Raw genomic sequence first — 20,162 nt, forward strand, 5'->3', positions numbered from 1 at the left:
TACATGAAAACATCTTGCAATACGTGAAGATAACACACTTTGTGTACGGTTGATACGAAAAAACGCACGCGGTTGGATTAATTGAAGTATTTCTGAAGAAATTGATTGGAGCTAATAGTTTTTTGCCGATGTTTAAATATTTTTTGACATTTTATATCTGAAGATTCGTGATGGTAACGAAATCGCACGAGCCGCATACCCAATGTCCGACGATGACATGTTTCGAGTGCAATTTGGTAAAGAACGCTAAAACAGTGTTGGGCAATTTTGATTTCTCATGCGAATTGGAATAAATTGCGGCGCCGTGCGTTATCCACTCCGCACCGATAGTACATTCTGACGCGAGTGCGCCAGTAGAGTACGCAGTCGGTTGGCGTAGCGCGGGGCCCGTGGCAAACGGCGCGCTCTCCACGTACAAAACCACCTCTCGCGAAATTCGCACGCTGCTCGCATTCGGACTTCGGTGTGTCGCAACCCGCCTGACGTCCCCGTCTCTCGCCGCCGCCGCCGTATCCGCGAACACGACACCCACGACGTCGGTGAACGGCACGCCGCTCTCGCCAGTTCGCCGCCCGCTGGGAGGTTAATGCTACAACGTGCTCGTGTTGCCCAGTGTTCAGCTCGTTCTCTTCTCCGATTCAGCGCAAACGGAAATCCGGCGCGCTCGAGTCGATGGCGAAGAAAAAGCGACAAGATGAGCCGTCCACAGGCAACTCGGACGGATCGTCCGAGAGCTCCGAGGATCTCCGCAATACATTCTCCGAATGTGCGCACGTCAACAAGTCGGTGGACCTCGGTCGCGTGAAGCGATACATGCAGCTGAACGCGCCGCCAATTCGCAGCCAGTGCGAAATGTGTAAGCCCAGTCCGCAGGATGAGCCAGCAGCTGGTTCCAGTGCGGATTTGGCACCCGAGGCATCATCACCTATGGACGAGGTGAACGAGTACTCCTTCGAGATAGACGACTCGCTGTGGCTGTGCCTAAAATGCGGCAATCAGGCGTGCGGCCGCTACAAGAACAAGCATGCGCTGCAACACTTCAATACGCCGCATTCCGACCCGCACAGCATCTGCCTGAACACCACCAAGTGGACGGTGTGGTGCTATCGCTGTGACAATGAGATCAATGTCAGCGGCAAGAAGAAGCTGCACGAGTGTGTTGAGTATATCAAGAAGTTTTCTGAGGGCGGGAAGTCACTCAAATCCAATCCTAATAATATTAAAGACATTCGGGTGAGTTTCAGCACACAATACACAAACAATCAAACACTGCCGGTTGTAGATTTTCATTTGTAATTTAATTTGTTTATTTAATTCATATTTATTCTATAAAATTATTTTTTTTATTTCCAGGGTGTGCTGCTTGAAGCCCAGGCAGCTATGTCCATTATAGCACACAATCACCGCTCGGAGTTTGTTGCGCGGGGTCTGAGTAACCTGGGCAACACCTGCTTTTTCAACTCAGTTATGCAGTGCCTCGGCCACACTCCGTATTTCCTCGAGTTGCTCGAGGAGACTGCTGTGGCCGGGCAGAAATTCAAGCTGCCGGGTGGGAAAGTAGTGCTTGACAGTAAATTGAAAACGACAAAAGTTTTGGCTCCGTTGGAAGGTAATTAATGCACTTTTTCGCAATTACATTATCACCGAAAATCGCTATTTATAAATATTGATAAGATTATAACGTGCGCGTTTTTAGGTACTTTGGAAGAATGGAAGCCGCTGACTCACGCGCTGGCGAACACCATCGGGGAACTACAAAGTGGGAGTCACATTACATTCAACCCCAGCATTCTTTTCAACTGTCTAACTCAACGTATGACGATGTTCAGCGGTGGTAACCAGCATGATTCGCACGAATTACTGCGTCATTTATTAGATGCAGTGCGTGAGGAAGACTTGCGTCGCTATCAAAGCGTTATCTTAAAGCATCTAGGCTTTAGCACGAAGACAGACCCTGCGACAGTCGAAGGCGAAAAGCGTGCGATTATACGTTTCTATGGCGGACAAGCTTCGGAGCTTTTACTGCCTACGGAGCAAGTTTTCCGCGGCGTGCTTGTTTCTACGCTTAAATGTCAGGACTGCGGCCACACTTCACATCGCGAGGAGTACTTTCTGGACCTTAGTTTGCCGATCTCCGAAAAACTACGCCCGCCAGTCCTGCGTCGTAAGGCTGAGGATTCCGACGATCACAAACCGTCCAAGCATCAGGTGAAAAAGGAACGCCGCGCGATGCGGAAGGCCAACAAACGCGGTTATGGACTTTCTTCGTCTTCAAGCAACGTTGTCATTCAAGAGTTTGATTCCAACGGTGACGCGCCGATGGAATCGGAAAACAACGATAAATCCGACAGTCAGTCCGATGCTGACGTGGAGGATAACATCGAAGACTCGACGAATTCACGCACACCTGAGGAAGTGAGTAAAATGCCCGGGTCTGAATCCGGGTACAATTCGGATAAGACTAGTCCGGATAATGCGGAGAACGCTGCGAGCCCAGCTGTGGGAATGTTGAGCGCATCGTCTTTCACTCCGGACAGTCCTGCTACTAGCCCTGCAAGCTGTGAGACTAATATTGATTTGAGTCCTGCGTGTGGACAAAATTCTCCTACTGAAGAGTAAGTTTTACAAAGTAAAAAATGATTATTTTTGATTTTATTATTGTTTTTCTAGTGGTAATGAAGAAATAGAACGACCTGGTAGTAGGCTGGCGTTTGTCGGGAATAAAAATAACGATTTAAAAGCAGATTTGGCCAAACTTTCGATTAAAAACGGTAAGAAACCTGATGGTGCGTATGGCGGTGCTCCTTCCGATGATGATTTACTCCTTGCGACTGATAATGGAGATCAGGTTTGTGTTTTAATCAAAATATTTATACATAAATGCAGTAATTTTTATTATGCGCAGATGGAAGTTGATGATGTCGACATGTACAGTGGGACAATCTCAATCCCTAACATTGAAGAAGGCGAATGCTCGGTGCAGTCGTGCCTAAACCAATTCACCGCCTCGGAGCTGATGACTGCAAACAACAAAGTCGGCTGCGAGTTGTGCACCAAGCGACATGGCGGCCCCGATAAGAAAACCGTGCTCACCAACGCCACCAAGCAGCTGCTCATCTACATCCCACCGGCGGTGCTCATCCTGCACTTGAAACGCTTCCAGGTCTATCACTTCCGTCCGTCGAAGATCACCAAGACTGTCAAGTTCCCGTGATACTGGACATCGCTCCGTTCTGCTCAAAACGCGCCCGCCAGCTACCAACGTTCGCGCCCGATCAGAAACAGGTGCTGTATTCGTTGTACGGCGTTGTGGAACACAGCGGTTCCATTAATGGCGGGCATTACGTGGCGTATGTCAAAGTCCGCGCTAAAATCGCTGAGGATAACTACCGATGGCACTTTTTACCGAAGAACCATCGCAATCAGGTGAATAAAGTCGTCACCGAGACCACCAGTAACGGAAAGTGGTACTACGTGAGCGATTCGCACTCCGCCGAGGTAAAAGAGGAGCGCGTGCTCAATGCATCCGCCTATCTACTTTTCTACGAGCGTGTCCTGTAACGCACGAGCGCCTATTATCATTTCATCGCGATTGTATGTATGTTCTCCGATTCATTTCCAACACACACACACGTTTTTGACATTTTTAACGTTTGCGTACCACTCGTGTCTCCGACACCGGCGAAGAGGGCGGTTTCTTTTATTGCACATTTCGAGCCGAGAGCCACCAGCTAATAATTGAAATTATGCGCGTGCTCTTGCAATAATACGTACTGGCGCAAGCGGACAACGGGTATTTAGAAATTTGATAATAACTTATTATATAAGGCGGGGCTGAAATGGGTGTTAATCAAGTTCGATTTGTGATCGCGTTTATTGCGTAGATAATGATGAGAGAAGAAAGACGATTGCGAGTGGTGTTGAATATTTCAGATTATAAATAATTCGGAATAAAATGATGCAAAACATTCAAAATGGTGATTGTGAATGCGAGTTTTAAAAGCAAAACAGTAAATTGTTTGTGAAATTTACTATAAACATCTTCTATGGTGGGCGACCCGCAAATAGTGGTGGGGGTAAGAAGTACAAATGCACATGTGTTTGTCAAATAACCTCTGACTCCAGAATCCTACTATATTATATAAATATTCTGTACAACTCTCTTAAAATTACAACTTGAACTTATCATAGAATCAAGCAAATCGGGTCCCCGAAGTTCCCCAAAATTTCAATTTAAAACAACGCGGTTTACAAAAATACCAATTGACTTGAAGCGTCGTTGCATTCATAGCATTTACTCTTATAAAATATTGCTTCTGTGTTAATCTAAAATGTAATGGTAAAAATTGCGGCTGCGGGCAGACAAACACAGCTTACAAAATGATCTCACAGCCCTGGTTGACGTGCTCGAGCACCTCCACCTTCAACGAGTTCACCTGGTCGCGCATCTGCGTGATCATACCGGCAAGATCCGTATTCTCCGCCTTCAGCAGCTTCACCTTATCCTCCAGCTTCGATATGCGTTCGAGTTTGCGGCTGCGGCACTTGCTCGCCGCGAGACGATTGCGCATTCGCTTGCGCTCCAACTTAATGCGTTCCTGATGCTCCATATCGACGGGAGACATCGGCGGACTGGACTGCGTGTTGGGCACAGTCTGCGGCTCCTCCTTGATGATGGTCGGGACAAAACCGCCGCCCGCTGGCTGCTCCATGTCTGTATACACAGTACTATTTGAGTCTGACGTCGACGCTACAAAACAATCTGACTTTAAGCGTAAAATAAAGCGTTTTTTCAGCGGCTGCTTACCTTGTGAACTGCTGTTGTGCAGATTGTTCAACGCGTTGACGAAGCCAGCGGAGAAGTTCTCCTGCTCCTCGGTGACCGAGCGCGGAAACAGGATGGCATTTGGATTCCCCTGCGAGGGCGTGGGTGTAGACAGCGGGTTTTGACCCAGGATGAAATCATTCAGCTCGGGTGTGCCCACTTTGAGGATCTGCAGGTCCGGAGAGGAGAGCACCGGCCCAATATCAAGATTTTTCTTCGTCTGGTTGAAGTCCAGGCTAAGAGGGCGCTTGATTCCACTCATGTTGATTAATTATTGATGTAAAGTGACCAGCCGAACCAAGACCACAAGTCGAAGAAGAGCTTCACAGGCACCACGATCAGAAAGAGCAGGTAGTAATAGGTGCAGTCACCTATTTCCATTTAAATCCTGTACGCACGCAAAAAACAAACACACACGCCTAATGAAACAACATTAATGCGCACAAAACAAACATTGTTTGCTTACCTTGACGGCCGCGGTGCGAGAACCGATTTGTTTGTCGCGTTTGAAATTTGTGCGAAGAAGGCGGGTGTGTTACTCGGCGTTAAAAGTCGCGCTGCTGACTGGCAAGTCGAGGCGAATACGACTACGCTTTGTGCGGCGGCTCTGGCGTAATCGCGCGCGCGGGGACGAACCTTTCTCCTGCTTTGTTCTCTTCTAGAAGCGTTCGAGGCGGTGCGCGCCTTAACACGCAGCAGGCCAGCAGCGCGTTGGAATTATCAGTAATTGACGGTATGAGTCACGCGCTTCATGGAAATGCCACCTGCATGACGTCATTTGACACAAAAACAATGTGATATCTTGCATAGCACAAGGATCCTCCTCGTGGGCATCGACCAAACACGTATTATCTAAATAAAGCATGGTTTGGTACGTATATGATCCAAGCGTGGAGTGTCTCTGCATTGTGCTGCCTGCGGGCGCACAAGCGAACTAAGTTACACTTTGAGTGACTTGTTATCAAATTTCATCCAGCGTGCATTCTGTTTACATAACATTCACTACGGCTGGCAGACAAGAAGACATGTTTTATTTTAAAAGCATATCCGAGTTGTATTTTGTGAGGTGGCGTGCGATTTGGGCGAATGCGAGAAATGGCGGACGGGCCGACGCTTGAGATGGTCGAGATTGGGCGATTTTAATGTAAGAAACGAGTGCGCGGGTTACAATTAAACTAAACAAAGAACATTTATATTCGTCAGTGGGCGCGCGCGGGGCGGTGATAAAAAGCGCACACGATAGTTGCGAGCGCGTCCGGCTCCGGCCGATGGCAACCGAACTCGGTGCGGCGCAGCAGATCAGAACGCCGAACGCAGCGACGGCGAGCAAGACCCATGCGTACAACGCCGCCGAACGCCGCGAATGTGCCCCGTGTGGTGTAGAAGCGAGTGTGGACCGTTCCGTGTTGAGTGTGCTGCTCTGCCAGCGCCAGCCATCCCGTTCAGTGAGTGATAATGTCGGCGACGAATCGCCGTCGCAACGCCGCCAGCGCCTAGCTCCTTCGCTCGTCGCTCACTAAACCGCCGGAGAGCGCACCAGCTAGCGTTATTATCCGCGTTATCTCTCGCGGTGTGCACGCACGGGAGGCATCTTTTTTTGTTTTTGTTATCGCTTTGTGTGCCGTGTGCGTGCGTCTCCGCGGTGGCTGTGTGCGTGCGGCGCGACTCGCCATCCAGTGCCTCCTACGTGCGGGCGCGTGTGCGTCGTGCTCCGTCCACCGAAAATGTGCAGCACCAACGCCGTCGTCGGCGCGGTGGTGCCGCCGACGTTCTACGACGTCTGCCGTCTTTGTCTGTCGGTGCCCGCCGCCGACGACGCCGCGGCCGCGCCGAGGATATCGGTGTTTGCCGTCGACGATGCGGCCGCGGCGGCTCACCACACGACGCCGAAGGTGCCAATCTCCAAGAAGATCATGACGTGTCTGTCTATTATGGTGAGTGATTCATGGGGCGCACAACCGCCGCTGCCGCACATGGTGTGTCGGCGATCATTTTAATTCGCCTGCACGTATGCAGCATGAGAGTTGAGTTGTGCTGGTGCTCTTCATTGAACAAAAGCGGCGCCGCTGGGCGCCGCCGCGTCAATGCGCTAATGAGCTGGAAGTCATTTCTCTCGATTCGAATTTGTCCGGTACGCATTCACAAATGATGTTGCCTCAATATGTTGCGCCAGATTTATGCAACATCCGCTGTTGGCCGTGTCCGTCCGCCGTTCGCGCGACGCGCCGCACTTCGTTGATCTTCGTATTTTTCGAACCTCTCTGCAAAGGGAAGCAGCAACAAAACAACGACGTACGGCGTACGGACGACGCTTATTTTCGATCTTGTCTGGTCTCGCACATCACGATTTCATTCCATTTATTTCTGTTTTGTCTATCTATCCGCGCGATGCTCTGCGCGAGCGACTTCTGGATTCTCTCACGTTGTTTTTGTTTGTGGGCAATAATATTTTTGTGTGTAAATTTAGCTCTCCGCGCTTCGATTGCGTATCTCGTATCAGCGCTCGCGCGCGCTCTTCATGTGCGTCGTCGTCGTCGTGGTGAACTCCGCCGTACGCACTATGGGCGTAAATGTGGTCGGTCGACGGCGTTCGAGAGTTATTTCGGGACTTTTACTACGTTTGTGGCGTTCTCGATGCACTACCAGTCTGCTGGCTTTCCTGCACTTCGTCCGCATGCTGGAAAATCCCGCAATCTTTACCTGCGCGCATCAAATCTCGCCACCGAATTTTTGCGGACACTTGTTGTGTGCGCCGGGGCACTTGCCGCGTACTTGTCTATTGTCATGCAAAGCGTGTCTAACCAGAAAAGAACCCTTTGTTTGCTAGAGACTACCCAGGTGGACGTGAATTCTTCTCATTCTTCACGCACACTCACTACCTGTCCGTGTTTCGCTACATTGTTCGACGTCGCCGCCGGTCGAGTTTTACAACTTCTCGCCCAGATTCATTTTTCTCGCAATGCCCGATCATAAACCATACATACATAAATCAATCAAATGCGCTTCGGCCTTATTTATTGTCTCGACGCTGCCGCTTTTTGAATCCGCGCGCGCCGTGTTTATCTTTCAGTCGAACATCATCGCATACGCCGCATGTGCATGCGCTACTAATATTCATTAGGCGTTCGGTGTTTGTTTTTTCCTTCCTCTCGGCGTCGTTTTTGTCTGTCTGCCGCGCGCAAGCAAACACACAGACCGACCATCTGTGGTCTATTTACCTGCTGTCGTTTCTCGTCTCAGTCTCGGCTCGCTTGCCTTCTTATTCTTCCGTCTTTCCAGCTTTTCATCCTCTCTCTAGCCTGCGTTTCGGGGCTTCTTCAGTGCACCCGGCGTGTCCAAATATTATAACTTCAATACTAATATTTGAAAATGCGTAGAAAAATTCCGCTACTATTTCATGCATAAATGTGTGTTCGGCTGCTCGGGGGGCTTAGGTTTCCGCTTGCCGTCTTGTGCTTCGAGTCGGTTTCGAAAACATGTTGTTATTTTCCGAACCGAAGAGATCGGTTCTTGGGCGTCCCATGCGTCTGATGGCATGATGAAACGTGCATTCGCGTCGCCGGCGCGCGCATCGCATGCGAGCGAGCGCATCCGACGTCTCTTTGTGTTTGTTTTCCATTCATTTATTCATTCATTCATTCAATCCACGGATCCTCGCGACTCGCATGTTGCAGCATCCGACAGCCAACGCTACTGCTGCCCAGGCGAACGCTGCTCGCGTTTATACAACTTGTAGGAAACTAAAATTCAAAATTTTCTTTCCATCGCGATGATTTTAAACATACTGCATTCTGAAATCATATCGCGCGACCAGTGAGCGCAAGTGAAATGCGCTGGGTTACTAAATAAAGATTTCGAGTTGAATGCGTGTGCGTTATTTCTCCATCGCCGATGCCGATCGTGGCGCGTTGATAACGGGCGCCGAATCGAGGGCGCCGTGAAACGCTATCTGGCTGCTGGCAGAGCGGCCAGCAACAGCTCATGGGAAAGAGACGCTCGCGAAGGAGCTAAAAATGATACTGAAGTGGGGCTTGGATTTCGTCGTGCCTGTGTGCCCGCGATGCGATGAAGCAAGAGCAGCGCGCCGTGAGCGCTAGAATATTTAACATCAACATAGCATCAGCTTACCTACTACTACGCTATCTTAACGATATGCGTGGTGATTCTTTTTCTCTCTGTCCGCGCGGTGAGAAAATTGTGTTTACACGAATTAATAAACACGACCTCTGCCCAGGAAATCTTCGTCAAAAGTATCAATTACGTCCGATGACATTTTCCGCCTCGTGTTCAATGCGCATTTGGTATTTGCCTCTATCTCGAAGCAATATTTCCGCTCATAACAAATATCATTAAACCATCGCATGCACCTGTGACGGGCGTCTGCAGTCTAGACGCGCGTTTTTGTTCGCCGGCTGTGTGTGTATGTATGATTCGTTTGTTATTTTTTGTTGTTCCGCATCGATTGTCTTTTTTGCGCTCGTTGATTCGCAATCCGTCGGTCGTCGTTGTTTGGCAACCTATCACAACATATTGGGACATTCGTTGGCGGTGTCAATACACCTGACTACACTAGTCCAAAACCGCGTCTCGCCGTCCCAGAGAGAGCCGTCAACAATTTTTTTCCACCACCGATTAGATGTTTATTTTCCAGCAAGTAATTAATCGTGTGATACGCCGATTGTTTACCGGCTAATATTTCGAGGCGCTGCAATCGCATGGTTCAGTCAGTGCCCTCTATGTTTGCAGTAATCGCGCGCGATTAGCGTTTTTCGGCGCGCTGGCCATTTAAACGTAATCAATCCGTGACGAGCCGTATGCGAGATATAAATATTAAACAAAACATACGCAGGTTTCAAGGATACGTTAAGTAAAGCAGCGATACGAAAACTGGTTTCACAATCAGTTTCTATCTCTCTGCGCTATATAGCGCGCGCGCCGCATTATCTGTTTGTGTTGGTGCCTTGCCCGGCCGACGAAATATAATAAAACATTATTAAAATCCCCGGACGCATACACACGCGCGCGCCGTGATCCACGTACCGCATTATCATAAGCGTATGCAAGTATTTTATCAATATGTATGCGTATGCTTTTAACTCTCCCAAGCCGTCTTCGACGGTGCGGCGGCTCCGCGTCCGTGGTTGTGGTCGCGGTCGACGAAGTAAGCAGCGGAGACAAAAGAAAAGAAAGATAACTATATAAAGACGTACACGTAATGTTTGTAATTTGTGCGTCCTACACGTTATTTCGGTGTGTGTTGCTCACCGCGCGCGCGCTGCCTGACTTCACTGAGTCTGCGCGCGCGCGTTTTTCCTTCTAGAAGATGTCTCCGAATCGCACCGCCGCCGATAATGCTGATTAGACGCGTCGGTCGGGGTGATGGCTTGCACGCTAAAATTTCTCGATTTCTAGGAAGCGCATTTGCGTAACGCTGGTCAACACCGTCACCAACACCGCGCACGTTTCCAATGTATTATTCTCTCACACACCGTGAATGTAAATAAATTTCGACTGGAAAACTCAATGAGTCTCCTCCAGTCTCTGAGCATCTGACGGCATGCGAATGATTCACACTGTCTATAATCTCCATCGATCTGTTTACGCAATGTTATGTGTTAGTTTTCAACATTTGCGAATCATATTTTTACACTGGCGCAACACAATCAAGCATTTGTCATTTGTAATGCATGCTGAAATAATCTACAAGTCAAAGAATTCATTTTTTTTTCTATGTTTGATTGATGAACATACATAAAATGCGAATGTTTTTTAATGCATGCTGAAACCAAAAATAGTCATGAATGCTTATTTTCAATTTCGCTATTGAGTAATTATTTATCGTCATTGTCATGCTTTCCATTATCTATTCTCGTCTTGATGTGTGTTTCGTCAGCGCCGCCGCAAGGAAAACTTGTTTGATAAATCCGCGCGCGCGTCGTGTTGTCAGATTCGCTTCTTTGTGCGGCAAAGAGAGGAAGTCGTTCGATGAAGTACGCACCGCCACAACTCAAACTCTTTTATCGATCAGATTTGTTACGTTTTTACGAGAGCGTCGGGCCATCTATTCATCGAAAAATCATGTTGATACCTGTTCGGCCGGCTTAATTGCGCCGGCGTAATTAAATAACGCGCGGCGGCGTTTTAAGGTTTACGGCTCATGCATCGGCTTTACGAGATTGTTAGCGACCGCTTACGCTAAACGCACGCAGGTAATTGTAATGTGGGAATTGGATTAATTAAAAGAATTGCCCCATCCATCAATTATCAATTCAAGTCGAAATTTTGCCGTTGTGTTCGTTCTCAGCGCGCGCGCGCTTTCCTTCATTCATTCATTCATTCAAATTCATTCATTCATTCGGCTTCGAAGGTGCTTATTCTGGTTCGGTTGAATTTTTTTTTGTTAATTTCATAATTATTCTTTTATAACGTGCAAAGGTTCATTATAAAGCGCGTTTTAATTATTAATTATGAAGGCAGAGTGACGCATCACTTCGTCAGTGTGAAGAATTGTACGAATGTTTCCTATTGCGTCTCTGGGGAGTGATTATCTCTTAGTTTTGGGTGCTTTGTAACGAAATTTCAACTCGAGCGGTGTTTTCTTGTATCGGATCGGTGGCTTTATTGCCATTATACGATTACGTGGATTACAAACAGCGCTGCTGCCTGCTGCCATACATCCGTGCGAGTATCGTTATCGCGCCGTTCTTTACTCGTCGTCGTTGTTTTTTTTTTCGCTTCTTTCTGCTTCGCCGTTGCCGTTTGTTGCTATATGGCGGCCATCGCCGGGCGCGTTTCTCGTGTTCGGTTCCGTTCATTCGCTTCCATCCGTTGCTTACGACGGCGCGGTTCAGACATGCGCTATTTGCGCGAGCAAATGCATCGAGCCGCCGCGGCTCGCTTGTAACCACCGCGCGCACACGAACGTTTTCTTTTGTGGCGAATCCGCCGAAGAGAGCACCTGTAGGTTTTGTTGTTGTTGTGTTGGTTTGGCAAATAGGGCTATCCGGAGAGCCGCACCACCTTCACGCCAACGTCAACAAACTGACGAAGCGCTATCACACCGAGCGGACGCGCGTAATACACGCGTAATGTCGAACGCTGGCTGCTTGGTGTTGGGCACGAAGTTTTCGTGTGAAAACCAGCGGAGCGGCACTAGTGCTACGGCCGCGCTCATGATTAACAAACATTGCCCGAGCGTCTTCAACCAGAATACACCAAATTATCACAAAAAAAAAAACAACTGAGAGCTCTGTCAGTGCCACCGATTTTTTTCTTCCTGCTTCTAAAGTCATGCATGTGTTGCTGTACAACACCCGAATATATAACTTAATTAAATTAATTGCCACAGAGCGTTAGTGTTGTTGCATTGTTTGCTTCACTTTATTCATTGCTTTGTTCAAACACCATTATGTGCCAAATCCACGCACACATCCACCAACCATTCAAATCCGAAACTTTCTTTTCGCGTTCTACGTTGCGATTCATTTCTTATCGTTATCGTCGCGCGCGAACAATCAATTTCTCTCTCGCCATTCTGCGATTACTTCAGACTCGGAATATTTAAAATACGTATGGATGTGAAGCAATCGGTGAGGTTGATCCGAGCGTTGAAGCATCGCCGGAGACGTTAATCGCGGGCCGGAAACACTTTCTAACCGCACTTGTTATCCGAGTTATCTAAGGTATCACCGTGCTTCGGGCGAGTTGTACAATGAGTTATTAGTTACGACGTGCGATTCATATAGGGTGTATTCAAATTGAACGCGCATCGGGCGTGAATCGCGTTTGCCACGCTCGATATAAAGCAAAATATGAGTTGACTTCAAAGAAAACAGAATATCGGTCTTGCCAAATCGGAAACTCCCATGAGAAACACATCAATGCGGCAGGTTTAGGCTTAAGAAGAAAAAAACGAGTTGAATTTGTGCTATAAAAGCATACAGACTGACAAAAAGAGGAAATTAAGAAATCGGTACGCAAAATTGAAGAAATTAATATATAGTTGTTTATCAGATACATCAGAGCGTAGAAAATGCGTGAAATTACGAATTGTATCCATCGGTTACGTCTTCAAATTTGACATACAAAATCGCCACGTTTGCGATCAGTTTTATTCACGCAGCGTCGATAAATCACGGTCCAAGCGCCCTGCGCTGCGCCGTTCATGGGAATTTCGCGGTGCGCAACGCGTAATAAACCCATTTAAACAAACGCAAATGTGCAATAGAGAAACATAATGCACACGACATGGCGCGAAACGCAGGCGTAAACGCAAAATCGAATGAAATAATTAACGATGTAAGTTGGAAATTGAAAGTTGATGTTGGAAGGTGGAAGATAAAGGAATAGCGCGCTGATGCATGCGCACCGACCGCGGCGAAATAAACGAACGCAAAGTAAAGCAAACGTAATTTATATACGTACCGCATAATATTGTAAACTTTCTAAAAAGAATAATTAAATTTAACGTGCGCGCGCGCGCTCCGGCGGGCTCGCGAGTAGACATAGTTCAGAGTACAGTCAACAACAGTCAGTCAGTCAGTCGGAGAGTCTGGCTTCTAAATCTCATTACCAGTAATGAATTCGCACCGCCGAATCTGGTAGCGGTTTCCGATCTTTTTTATTATAATGCAAGCGCGCGCGCGCGCACACCGAGGCAATTATCGCATCACAATAGTTGGGTTCTCGTTGCGGGATGAAAACTCGTGATAAATCATCGGCCGGCTCGTTGAAACTGTTTCGTTTCGAATCGACGATGTCGCCGCTTACGCAACGGCGGCCAACTTTAAACTTTATCTGTTTCGTTCTGGTCTAGTCTACTTCGCTTTGTTCGCCATCGCCGGCGCTGTTGTGCAAAATATTGCTACGTTTCCATGGCAATTCAATCCTTTATCTATGCGCTGGTGTGTGCGAACGAACGGCGCTGCCGTCTTAACAAGCTCTCGCGCTCGCTGCGCGCGTATTGCGGCTTCGAAGGCACATAATGCTTGTATTAATGATTTCGTCGCGGTTGCCATCGTTATCGGCTTAAAGAATGAATGGAGCAGCAGCGGCGGCGGCTGAGTTGCGAAATGTGCAAATTACATTTTTTGTTTGTTTGTCGCGATTGATCATTCGCAGCGTATCAATTCGTTCGCGCGGAATGCGTTCGCATGGGAAACGAACTTTTCCCGATGCAGCAACCAACCCCAAATATCTTCACGTTATTATACGCTCGAATTCGCGATGTGAATGCGTCTCGGTGTGTGTGTGTGTGTGCTGTTACACTTTGCGTTTATTTACTGGCGGCCGACTATTTGCGTTGCGAGAATGCTCCAGGTCGATTCTTCGTCGATTTCTCACAGCGGCGCGTTGCTCGTTACTCGATTCACAATCGGTGCGATTGCCAAATCCGCATCGGCCGCTCGACGCGCCGATTCGAGCGATAGATTAGAATGATTTAGCACTGGCGTGGACGTACGCCGAAAAATCGACTATCGTATTGTCGAATCGATTCATTTTCGAGCGGGAAACGAGCGCGCACAAAAAAGCGTCGTAACGAGAGACGAAATTGTTTCGGAACGAGCGCGACTTTTACGCTAATCGTTGCGAAACCATTCGCGGACTTTCGTTTTTTCCACATCATCATCATCATCATCGGCGATCGTCATCAATTATAATTGTATCATATCGCAATTTATTACCTATTGCCAACGAAGATGTAAAAATTTCGTTGTTGTGATATCCAACTCTATCACAATTCCGCTGCCAATTGAGGGGACGTGAACCGCCGTGAAGTTGTGCGCGGATAAAAATAGTCCATTGCACAATTGTAATTGAACTGATGTGGTTAACGAAGCTCACGATGCGAGAAGATTGTGGTAACCGTTGCGCATATTTTGGATGTCCGCCGATGGTGCAGGGCGCATTTTTAACGTTCTTCTGATTGTGTTATAGGTTTCCGAACGTGACCAGTTACCTCATGTCGTGTGCACGGAGTGCTACGAAAAATTAGACGCGTTCTATGACTTCAAAGAGAGGGCTAGTCGGGTGGACGAGGAGCTTGTTGCGTACATCACACAGACACGTACTTGCACTGGAACGCAACAGGTAAATATCATCAAAAATGCAAATTTAAAGTTGAAAATTTATTCTGAATAAAAAACATTCCTACTGAATTTTTAACTATATTAACATCTATCTAGTAATAAAAGTATGAAATTTAAGAACGTTTACGTTCGGGGAATAATAGGCGCGTATGTGACTGAAGTAGCAAAACCGTAGTTCCTCTGATTCCTGTAGCACTTCACGTATCCCAGCCAGGCGGCGATGAACAGGCAGATAATTAGCAAGATGCTCGTCGAGAGCAGCACCATACGCATGATTCTCTCCGTCGATGCAATGTGGGAGTACGTCCCCAAGTACTCATCCTGCAAACATATTAATTAATTTCGGGCGTGGAGAGTTCAACATTCATCGTTGTCATCTCTCACACACACAAACAGAGAGACACTTACGTGCTCGAAGCAAATCTCTTCGGTCAGACTGTACATCTTATATTGTTTGTATCGCTTGTAATCGAAGCAATAGGCAGCGTCGCGGTCGCGTTTGACGACGTCCTGCAATTGCGCTGTGATATTATGCAGGTCGCACGTGCAGTACAACTGATTGCCGCGTAAGTCGAGCGTTGTCAACTGCGACCAGTCGAGGAACTCCTTCGGGATCAGCTCCAGATCGGAATTACTCATGTTTAACTGAAATTTTATCAATTTAGTTTAGTTTAGTTTAGTTGTTTTTTTGTGGTAAATTTATACGTACTTCACGTAGAGATGTGTTGAAGACATGATCGGAGAGTATAACATTCGATGGCATGCCAGAGAGGTCAATTTTTTGTAAATTTGGTAGCGCACCAAATGCGTTGGGTTTAATTTCATTCAGTTGGGAAAGATTCGACGCGTAGAGCTCCGTCAGGACATCCATACCGACAAAATCGGCGTCGCGGATTTCTACAATCGGGTTGCCATCAACCCGTAGAATTTTTAAAGTTTTTGACACGTCTTGGACCACATAAGGGATGAAACTCAAGTCATTATAGGATATGTCCAAGATATGCAGAGTTTTCAACTCGTTAAAACCGGTGTTGTTCAAGTGGATCAATCGGTTGCTCGCTAAGTTTAAATTCTACAAAATAAAATTATTTATTTATTGTTTGTTTAGTGTTTAATATCACCTCGAGTTTTGGTAGTTTCTGGAAACTGAGATAGGTCAATTGATCGATGATTCGAAACCGATTGCCACTCAAATCCAAAGACCTCAACTCCAGCAAATGCTCGAAAACGTTCTTCCCGATCGTGTGCAATTCGTTGTGCGCTAGATTGAGCGTGCGCAGGGCGATAGGCTCGTAGAGATTATCATCGTATGGGCCTCGGAAAACATCCGTTATCAGCACATCGCCTACAGAGAGCGCACAGAGCAAATCGGTTTTAGTGGAATAGTTTGGCAAACGCAATTGATTAAAAACGGTTCCTGTTCCTTCGGGCGGCTCGCGCCTGCGTGCATTTTATCGCCCGCACGAATCGCCAAAAATATTTACGCCGCGTGATAATTTTAAATATGACTCACTCTTAATCTTATTATAACTCAAATCCAGCGAGGTGACATTTATGCAGTTTGCGAACAGGCCACTATCAAGCTGCTCGATGCTGTTGTGCGTGTAGTAGACTGTCACCTCGGCGCTCGTCTCCGGCAGCGGCTTCAAGCGCACCAGCGCGTTCTTATTGAAATGGGCGACAATGCGGGTGATGTTCGGCGGGCTGGCGTCCTCGGGCCAGTTGGCGAGGGTGTTCGTCATCTGTTGCGAGGTGCAGTCGAGGATAAACGTGGTCGCGCGCGTTTGACACTTGCAACGTTCACAGAGATGCGCGGAACTTTCATAGCTAATATCACCCGCTGCCAGGATGAAATTCACAGCGAAAATTGCGCAGAAAAACGCGGTTTTTAGGCGTTTTTCGGACATTTTTTAAATAAAAAAAGAATACAGTCGAGGCGTTACGTGTGTATAGATACTTTACGCGCAACTAACGCGTTGCGCTATCACACCTCAGTGTTTATCTGCTGTTATCTGCCTTGTTATCACATTTATTTCATTGCTAATAACTTATGATGATTAACTGCTAGAGGGTCCATGGTTTATCCAACTCCAACTCCTGTCCGTGTTAAATTAGTCAGCACGTTGAATTTCTTTGAAGTTATTGATAACGCGGATGTAATTGAATCCTACTGGCTGATACGGACGAACTGCGGAATAAACTAAAATGAAACTTTCAACAAACAAGGCCGATCCGAATGGAATCCGACTAAACCTGACCATGTGCACTTTTCTAGGAAAAACTCAAGCAATCAACGATATTATTAGACGAAATGCTAACGCGGCGAAAATCTCCCAAGAATCTCAAGGCGCAAACACAACCTTCAACTCAATCAGAAACGATAACAGTCGAGCCGGACATCAAATGCGAGCCGGTGGATTACTACGACGAGGAGACCGACTCGAACGCAATGGACGCGTCTTCCGTGCGAGATCCTGGCGACTCGCGCCCTGCCACACCCTCGGAGCCGGCGGATTTGTCGAGCCGCCGGCCGGAGAACCTCACCTGCGTGCCGGAGCTGCCGGATTTCATTAAAGACGATGATGCTGCGTCGGATTACAGTAACAGTTCGGATCCCGAGCGTCTGGAGGTGGATATGTCGCAGGGAATGGAAGAGCATTCGAATTCGACCACAACCTCGGCGCCTTCACCCACCGTCGACCAGCATCATCCGTACCTGCAGAATCTGCATCATCATGCCGAGCAACACGACACATTATGGCGTGCGCTGTCACAGAATGGCCGCGCGACTGGTCCGTTATCGGGTGAGGCCAGTCATTTGCTGCGCAAGTTGATAACGTGCAAGAAACTGGGCATGACTATCACGCCAGCGCCGCCTTTTAAGAATGCAGAGAATGTCACCAAGGGGCCGACGAAGGAGAGCAAACCGAAGCACGGCGGGCGTCGGAAACAGACCTATCCGACGAAGATGGAGCCGGAGGATGCTAATTCCAGCCCTGCTAATGAGAACGACGTGGATGGGGAGTACGTGAATGACTTTACCGGTAACAGCTCGTGGTGCAACAATCTGCAGTTGGTGAAGAACGCAAAAGTATGTCATTTAAAGCTTTAAATTGCTAGGAAAGGAAATAGTTTTTGAATCTTTTTTAGGGAGGTGCGGGTATGGCGCGACGGGTTGATTTGGCGTGCACGAATTGTGGGACGCAGACGACGACCATCTGGCGACGCAACGTCAAGAACGAGATGGTCTGCAACGCATGTGGACTTTACTATAAACTGCACGGCGTCGACAGGCCGCACACGATGCGTCGCGACACGATACACACTCGGCGTCGTCGACCCAAAGATCAGGCGACTGAGAAACGTAAGCTTTGACTCTCTGCCAGTGATAATTACATGTGATAACTTCAAATTTACATAGGTTCACGAAAATCCAACAATGCCAATAACAACACGCCTGAAATACCCGACTCGGAAGACGTGCTGCGTGCCTTGCGAAAACAGCTTCAACCCCATTTGGTGATGGCGTTGACGGGACAAAAGTCCCTGTCACAGCGTCTATGCATCAGGTAACTTTCCAGCTGCTAATAATCCTTTGCCTGTTTTCTAATGTGTGTAATATTTTAGGGTGTTGAGGATTATCAAAAGTCGTTATCAAACCACCAGTCTCCGTCGCAGTCGACGCAGGAAGGTGAATCCGAGGACGAGAATTACCGCGACCTGCCGCTGAATCTCGTCGCGACGCAGATGACCGAGACCGAATCGCATTGATGCCGATCTGCCGCGGTCCCGCTGCTTACCCACTCATCAACTCGACTCGCCTCTGCACCCCTCACCCGTCGTTCAGTGCGGCACCAAGCAATACTAGTTCGAACTCTTCATGCCTGAGAAGTGTGGCCGAGGCGACACGCACTTTTAGTGATATTACCGACGACATTAAACCTCTCGACGAATCTCTACCGCAAGCGCAGCTCTCTATTTTGTTGGAAGTCGGAGGCGGTACGGCGCACGACACGTGTGGGCAACACAGCAAAACCGCTCGTACTTACGCCGGAACGAACAAAAATCGTAACTTAAAATACTCATACACTTGATGATACAGTTAATTCGTTGCAGCGCGACGTAAACAAAAACAAGAAAAAAAACCGGTAAGGCGAACGAAACAAAGAAAACGCAAATACTTAAAAAAATCACCGCGATTGTGATAATCTTTTTCTTTTAATTAATAATTTTATGACTCGTATGAGAAAGAGAACATTATTGTAATATTAACGTTAATAACACTGTTTTAATGTTTAACGAATAGGGTTTACGTGAAATCATCAGTGATGGTGTGTGGACAGAGCAGGAAGAACAAACCAATTGCACATTAGTATTATAATTTATGCTAAACACACACACACACACACACATTTAATATTTTGCAGCTATCTTTTAGGTATTTATATTCTTTTGATACATTATTTGTATTTGTAATGCCAGTACCTCTACAGTTTCTTTATCATTACGTTTTTATTTATGAGTTACTTAAACAAAGCAACCAGAAGGTATTCGAAAACAAAACAAACAAGCAAGAAAAAGATACACACACACTGCAATATGAGATTGGTATTATTTGCTGGAGGAGGTCGAAAGTACACGCCGCAATACTCATTTATTTATAAACGTGGTAATTGACGAAATTACTTAATTTTAGTTGTCTAAGTAACAATGATTCGCTGCGAATGCTTGTATTGAACAAACTTTTACACACACTTCAATCAAATACAGGGTATAGTAGGGGTGAATTTTCGAACAATTTGCAATTTCGAGGACGGAAGCAGAATACTCAACGTTTTTTTTTTTTAATTTCTCATCAGCGACAGCGAGGAATCTCTCTCTCTCGTACACGTACACTAAACCTACTTTAATTACGCTCGAACTTAAATATTTATATTTTATTATCGGTTTAAGCGATGAACTTACAATTTTAAATATGGAACTAACTGAGAACGTATGACCAGTAACTAAATACCTAATAAGAGTATTACCAATAATGTCTACTATAACACTTTAGCAATGTTTAAGTTTTTTTTTTTTGTGTCTTAAATTTGAGTGTTTACGAATACGCGCAGTATTCGGAGGCCTATTCGCGTACGCCGGACGCGACACGAGCGAAAACAATACCAGTGTTAGATTGAAATGACATTATCTTTAATTGATATTGTTATAACGTTAATTGTAAATATTAGACGAGGCGTGCTGATGGA

The 20,162-nt window shown here is 46.9% G+C and overlaps 4 protein-coding genes across 7 annotated transcripts; 2 read left to right on the plus strand and 2 right to left on the minus strand.

Moving 5' to 3' along the window:
• Positions 1-178: 178 nt before the first annotated feature.
• LOC135790634 (ubiquitin carboxyl-terminal hydrolase 16/45-like) lies at positions 179-3,975 on the plus strand. The gene is given in 6 exon segments (XM_065300909.1): positions 179-1,233; positions 1,354-1,609; positions 1,697-2,615; positions 2,671-2,848; positions 2,906-3,209; positions 3,212-3,975. Coding segments are annotated over 6 exon segments (2,568 nt in total). The 5' UTR covers positions 179-672; the 3' UTR covers positions 3,562-3,975.
• A 293-nt stretch (positions 3,976-4,268) lies between these two features.
• LOC135790641 (transcription factor Jun-like) lies at positions 4,269-5,581 on the minus strand. Of its 4 annotated transcripts, none has more exons than XM_065300920.1 (3): positions 5,292-5,581; positions 4,808-5,213; positions 4,269-4,714 (listed from the first exon to the last, which is right to left on the minus strand). In XM_065300920.1, exons 2-3 carry the CDS (start codon positions 5,085-5,087, stop codon positions 4,374-4,376), a joined length of 621 nt encoding a protein of 206 aa, XP_065156992.1. In that variant the 5' UTR covers positions 5,088-5,213; positions 5,292-5,581; the 3' UTR covers positions 4,269-4,373. The 4 variants fall into 4 exon arrangements, with proteins under 4 accessions (XP_065156992.1, XP_065156990.1, XP_065156989.1 ...); XM_065300918.1 differs by having other exon boundaries at positions 4,269-4,750; XM_065300917.1 differs by having other exon boundaries at positions 4,269-4,762; positions 4,808-5,244; positions 5,292-5,576.
• Positions 5,582-5,810: 229 nt separating this feature from the next.
• On the plus strand, positions 5,811-19,062 carry LOC135790637 (uncharacterized). Its single transcript, XM_065300912.1, has 6 exons — positions 5,811-6,759; positions 14,762-14,914; positions 17,189-18,004; positions 18,064-18,277; positions 18,335-18,482; positions 18,541-19,062. The coding sequence occupies exons 1-6, from the start codon at positions 6,550-6,552 to the stop codon at positions 18,641-18,643; spliced, it is 1,644 nt and encodes a 547-aa protein (XP_065156984.1). The 5' UTR covers positions 5,811-6,549; the 3' UTR covers positions 18,644-19,062.
• On the minus strand, positions 14,938-16,899 carry LOC135790638 (leucine-rich repeat neuronal protein 1-like). The gene is made up of 5 exons (XM_065300913.1): positions 16,427-16,899; positions 16,035-16,258; positions 15,623-15,985; positions 15,322-15,558; positions 14,938-15,234 (listed from the first exon to the last, which is right to left on the minus strand). The coding sequence occupies exons 1-5, from the start codon at positions 16,818-16,820 to the stop codon at positions 15,037-15,039; spliced, it is 1,416 nt and encodes a 471-aa protein (XP_065156985.1). The 5' UTR covers positions 16,821-16,899; the 3' UTR covers positions 14,938-15,036.
• Positions 19,063-20,162: the final 1,100 nt, after the last annotated feature.

Source organism: Atheta coriaria, unplaced genomic scaffold, assembly GCF_025399875.1.
Source record: "Atheta coriaria isolate IRGN ID8LTWV9N9 unplaced genomic scaffold, Caltech_Dcor_3.1 hic_scaffold_4_pilon, whole genome shotgun sequence".
Classification (NCBI taxonomy): Eukaryota; Metazoa; Arthropoda; class Insecta; order Coleoptera; family Staphylinidae; genus Dalotia; species Dalotia coriaria.

Excerpts from the sequence above, each read along its gene's own strand:
- LOC135790638 (XM_065300913.1), bottom strand. The coding sequence starts at position 16,820 with ATGTCCGAAAAACGCCTAAAAACCGCGTTTTTCTGCGCAATTTTCGCT. Across the intron at positions 15,559-15,622 it reads TCAACACATCTCTACGTGAA|TTAAACATGAGTAATTCCGA; the intron begins GTACGTATAAAT and ends ATAAAATTTCAG. Across the intron at positions 15,235-15,321 it reads AAGAGATTTGCTTCGAGCAC|GATGAGTACTTGGGGACGTA; the intron begins GTAAGTGTCTCT and ends ATATGTTTGCAG.
- LOC135790637 (XM_065300912.1), top strand. The coding sequence starts at position 6,550 with ATGTGCAGCACCAACGCCGTCGTCGGCGCGGTGGTGCCGCCGACGTTC. Across the intron at positions 18,278-18,334 it reads AGATCAGGCGACTGAGAAAC|GTTCACGAAAATCCAACAAT; the intron begins GTAAGCTTTGAC and ends AAATTTACATAG. Across the intron at positions 18,483-18,540 it reads TCACAGCGTCTATGCATCAG|GGTGTTGAGGATTATCAAAA; the intron begins GTAACTTTCCAG and ends GTAATATTTTAG.
- LOC135790641 (XM_065300917.1), bottom strand. The coding sequence starts at position 5,087 with ATGAGTGGAATCAAGCGCCCTCTTAGCCTGGACTTCAACCAGACGAAG. Across the intron at positions 4,763-4,807 it reads GCACAACAGCAGTTCACAAG|ATTGTTTTGTAGCGTCGACG; the intron begins GTAAGCAGCCGC and ends GCTTAAAGTCAG.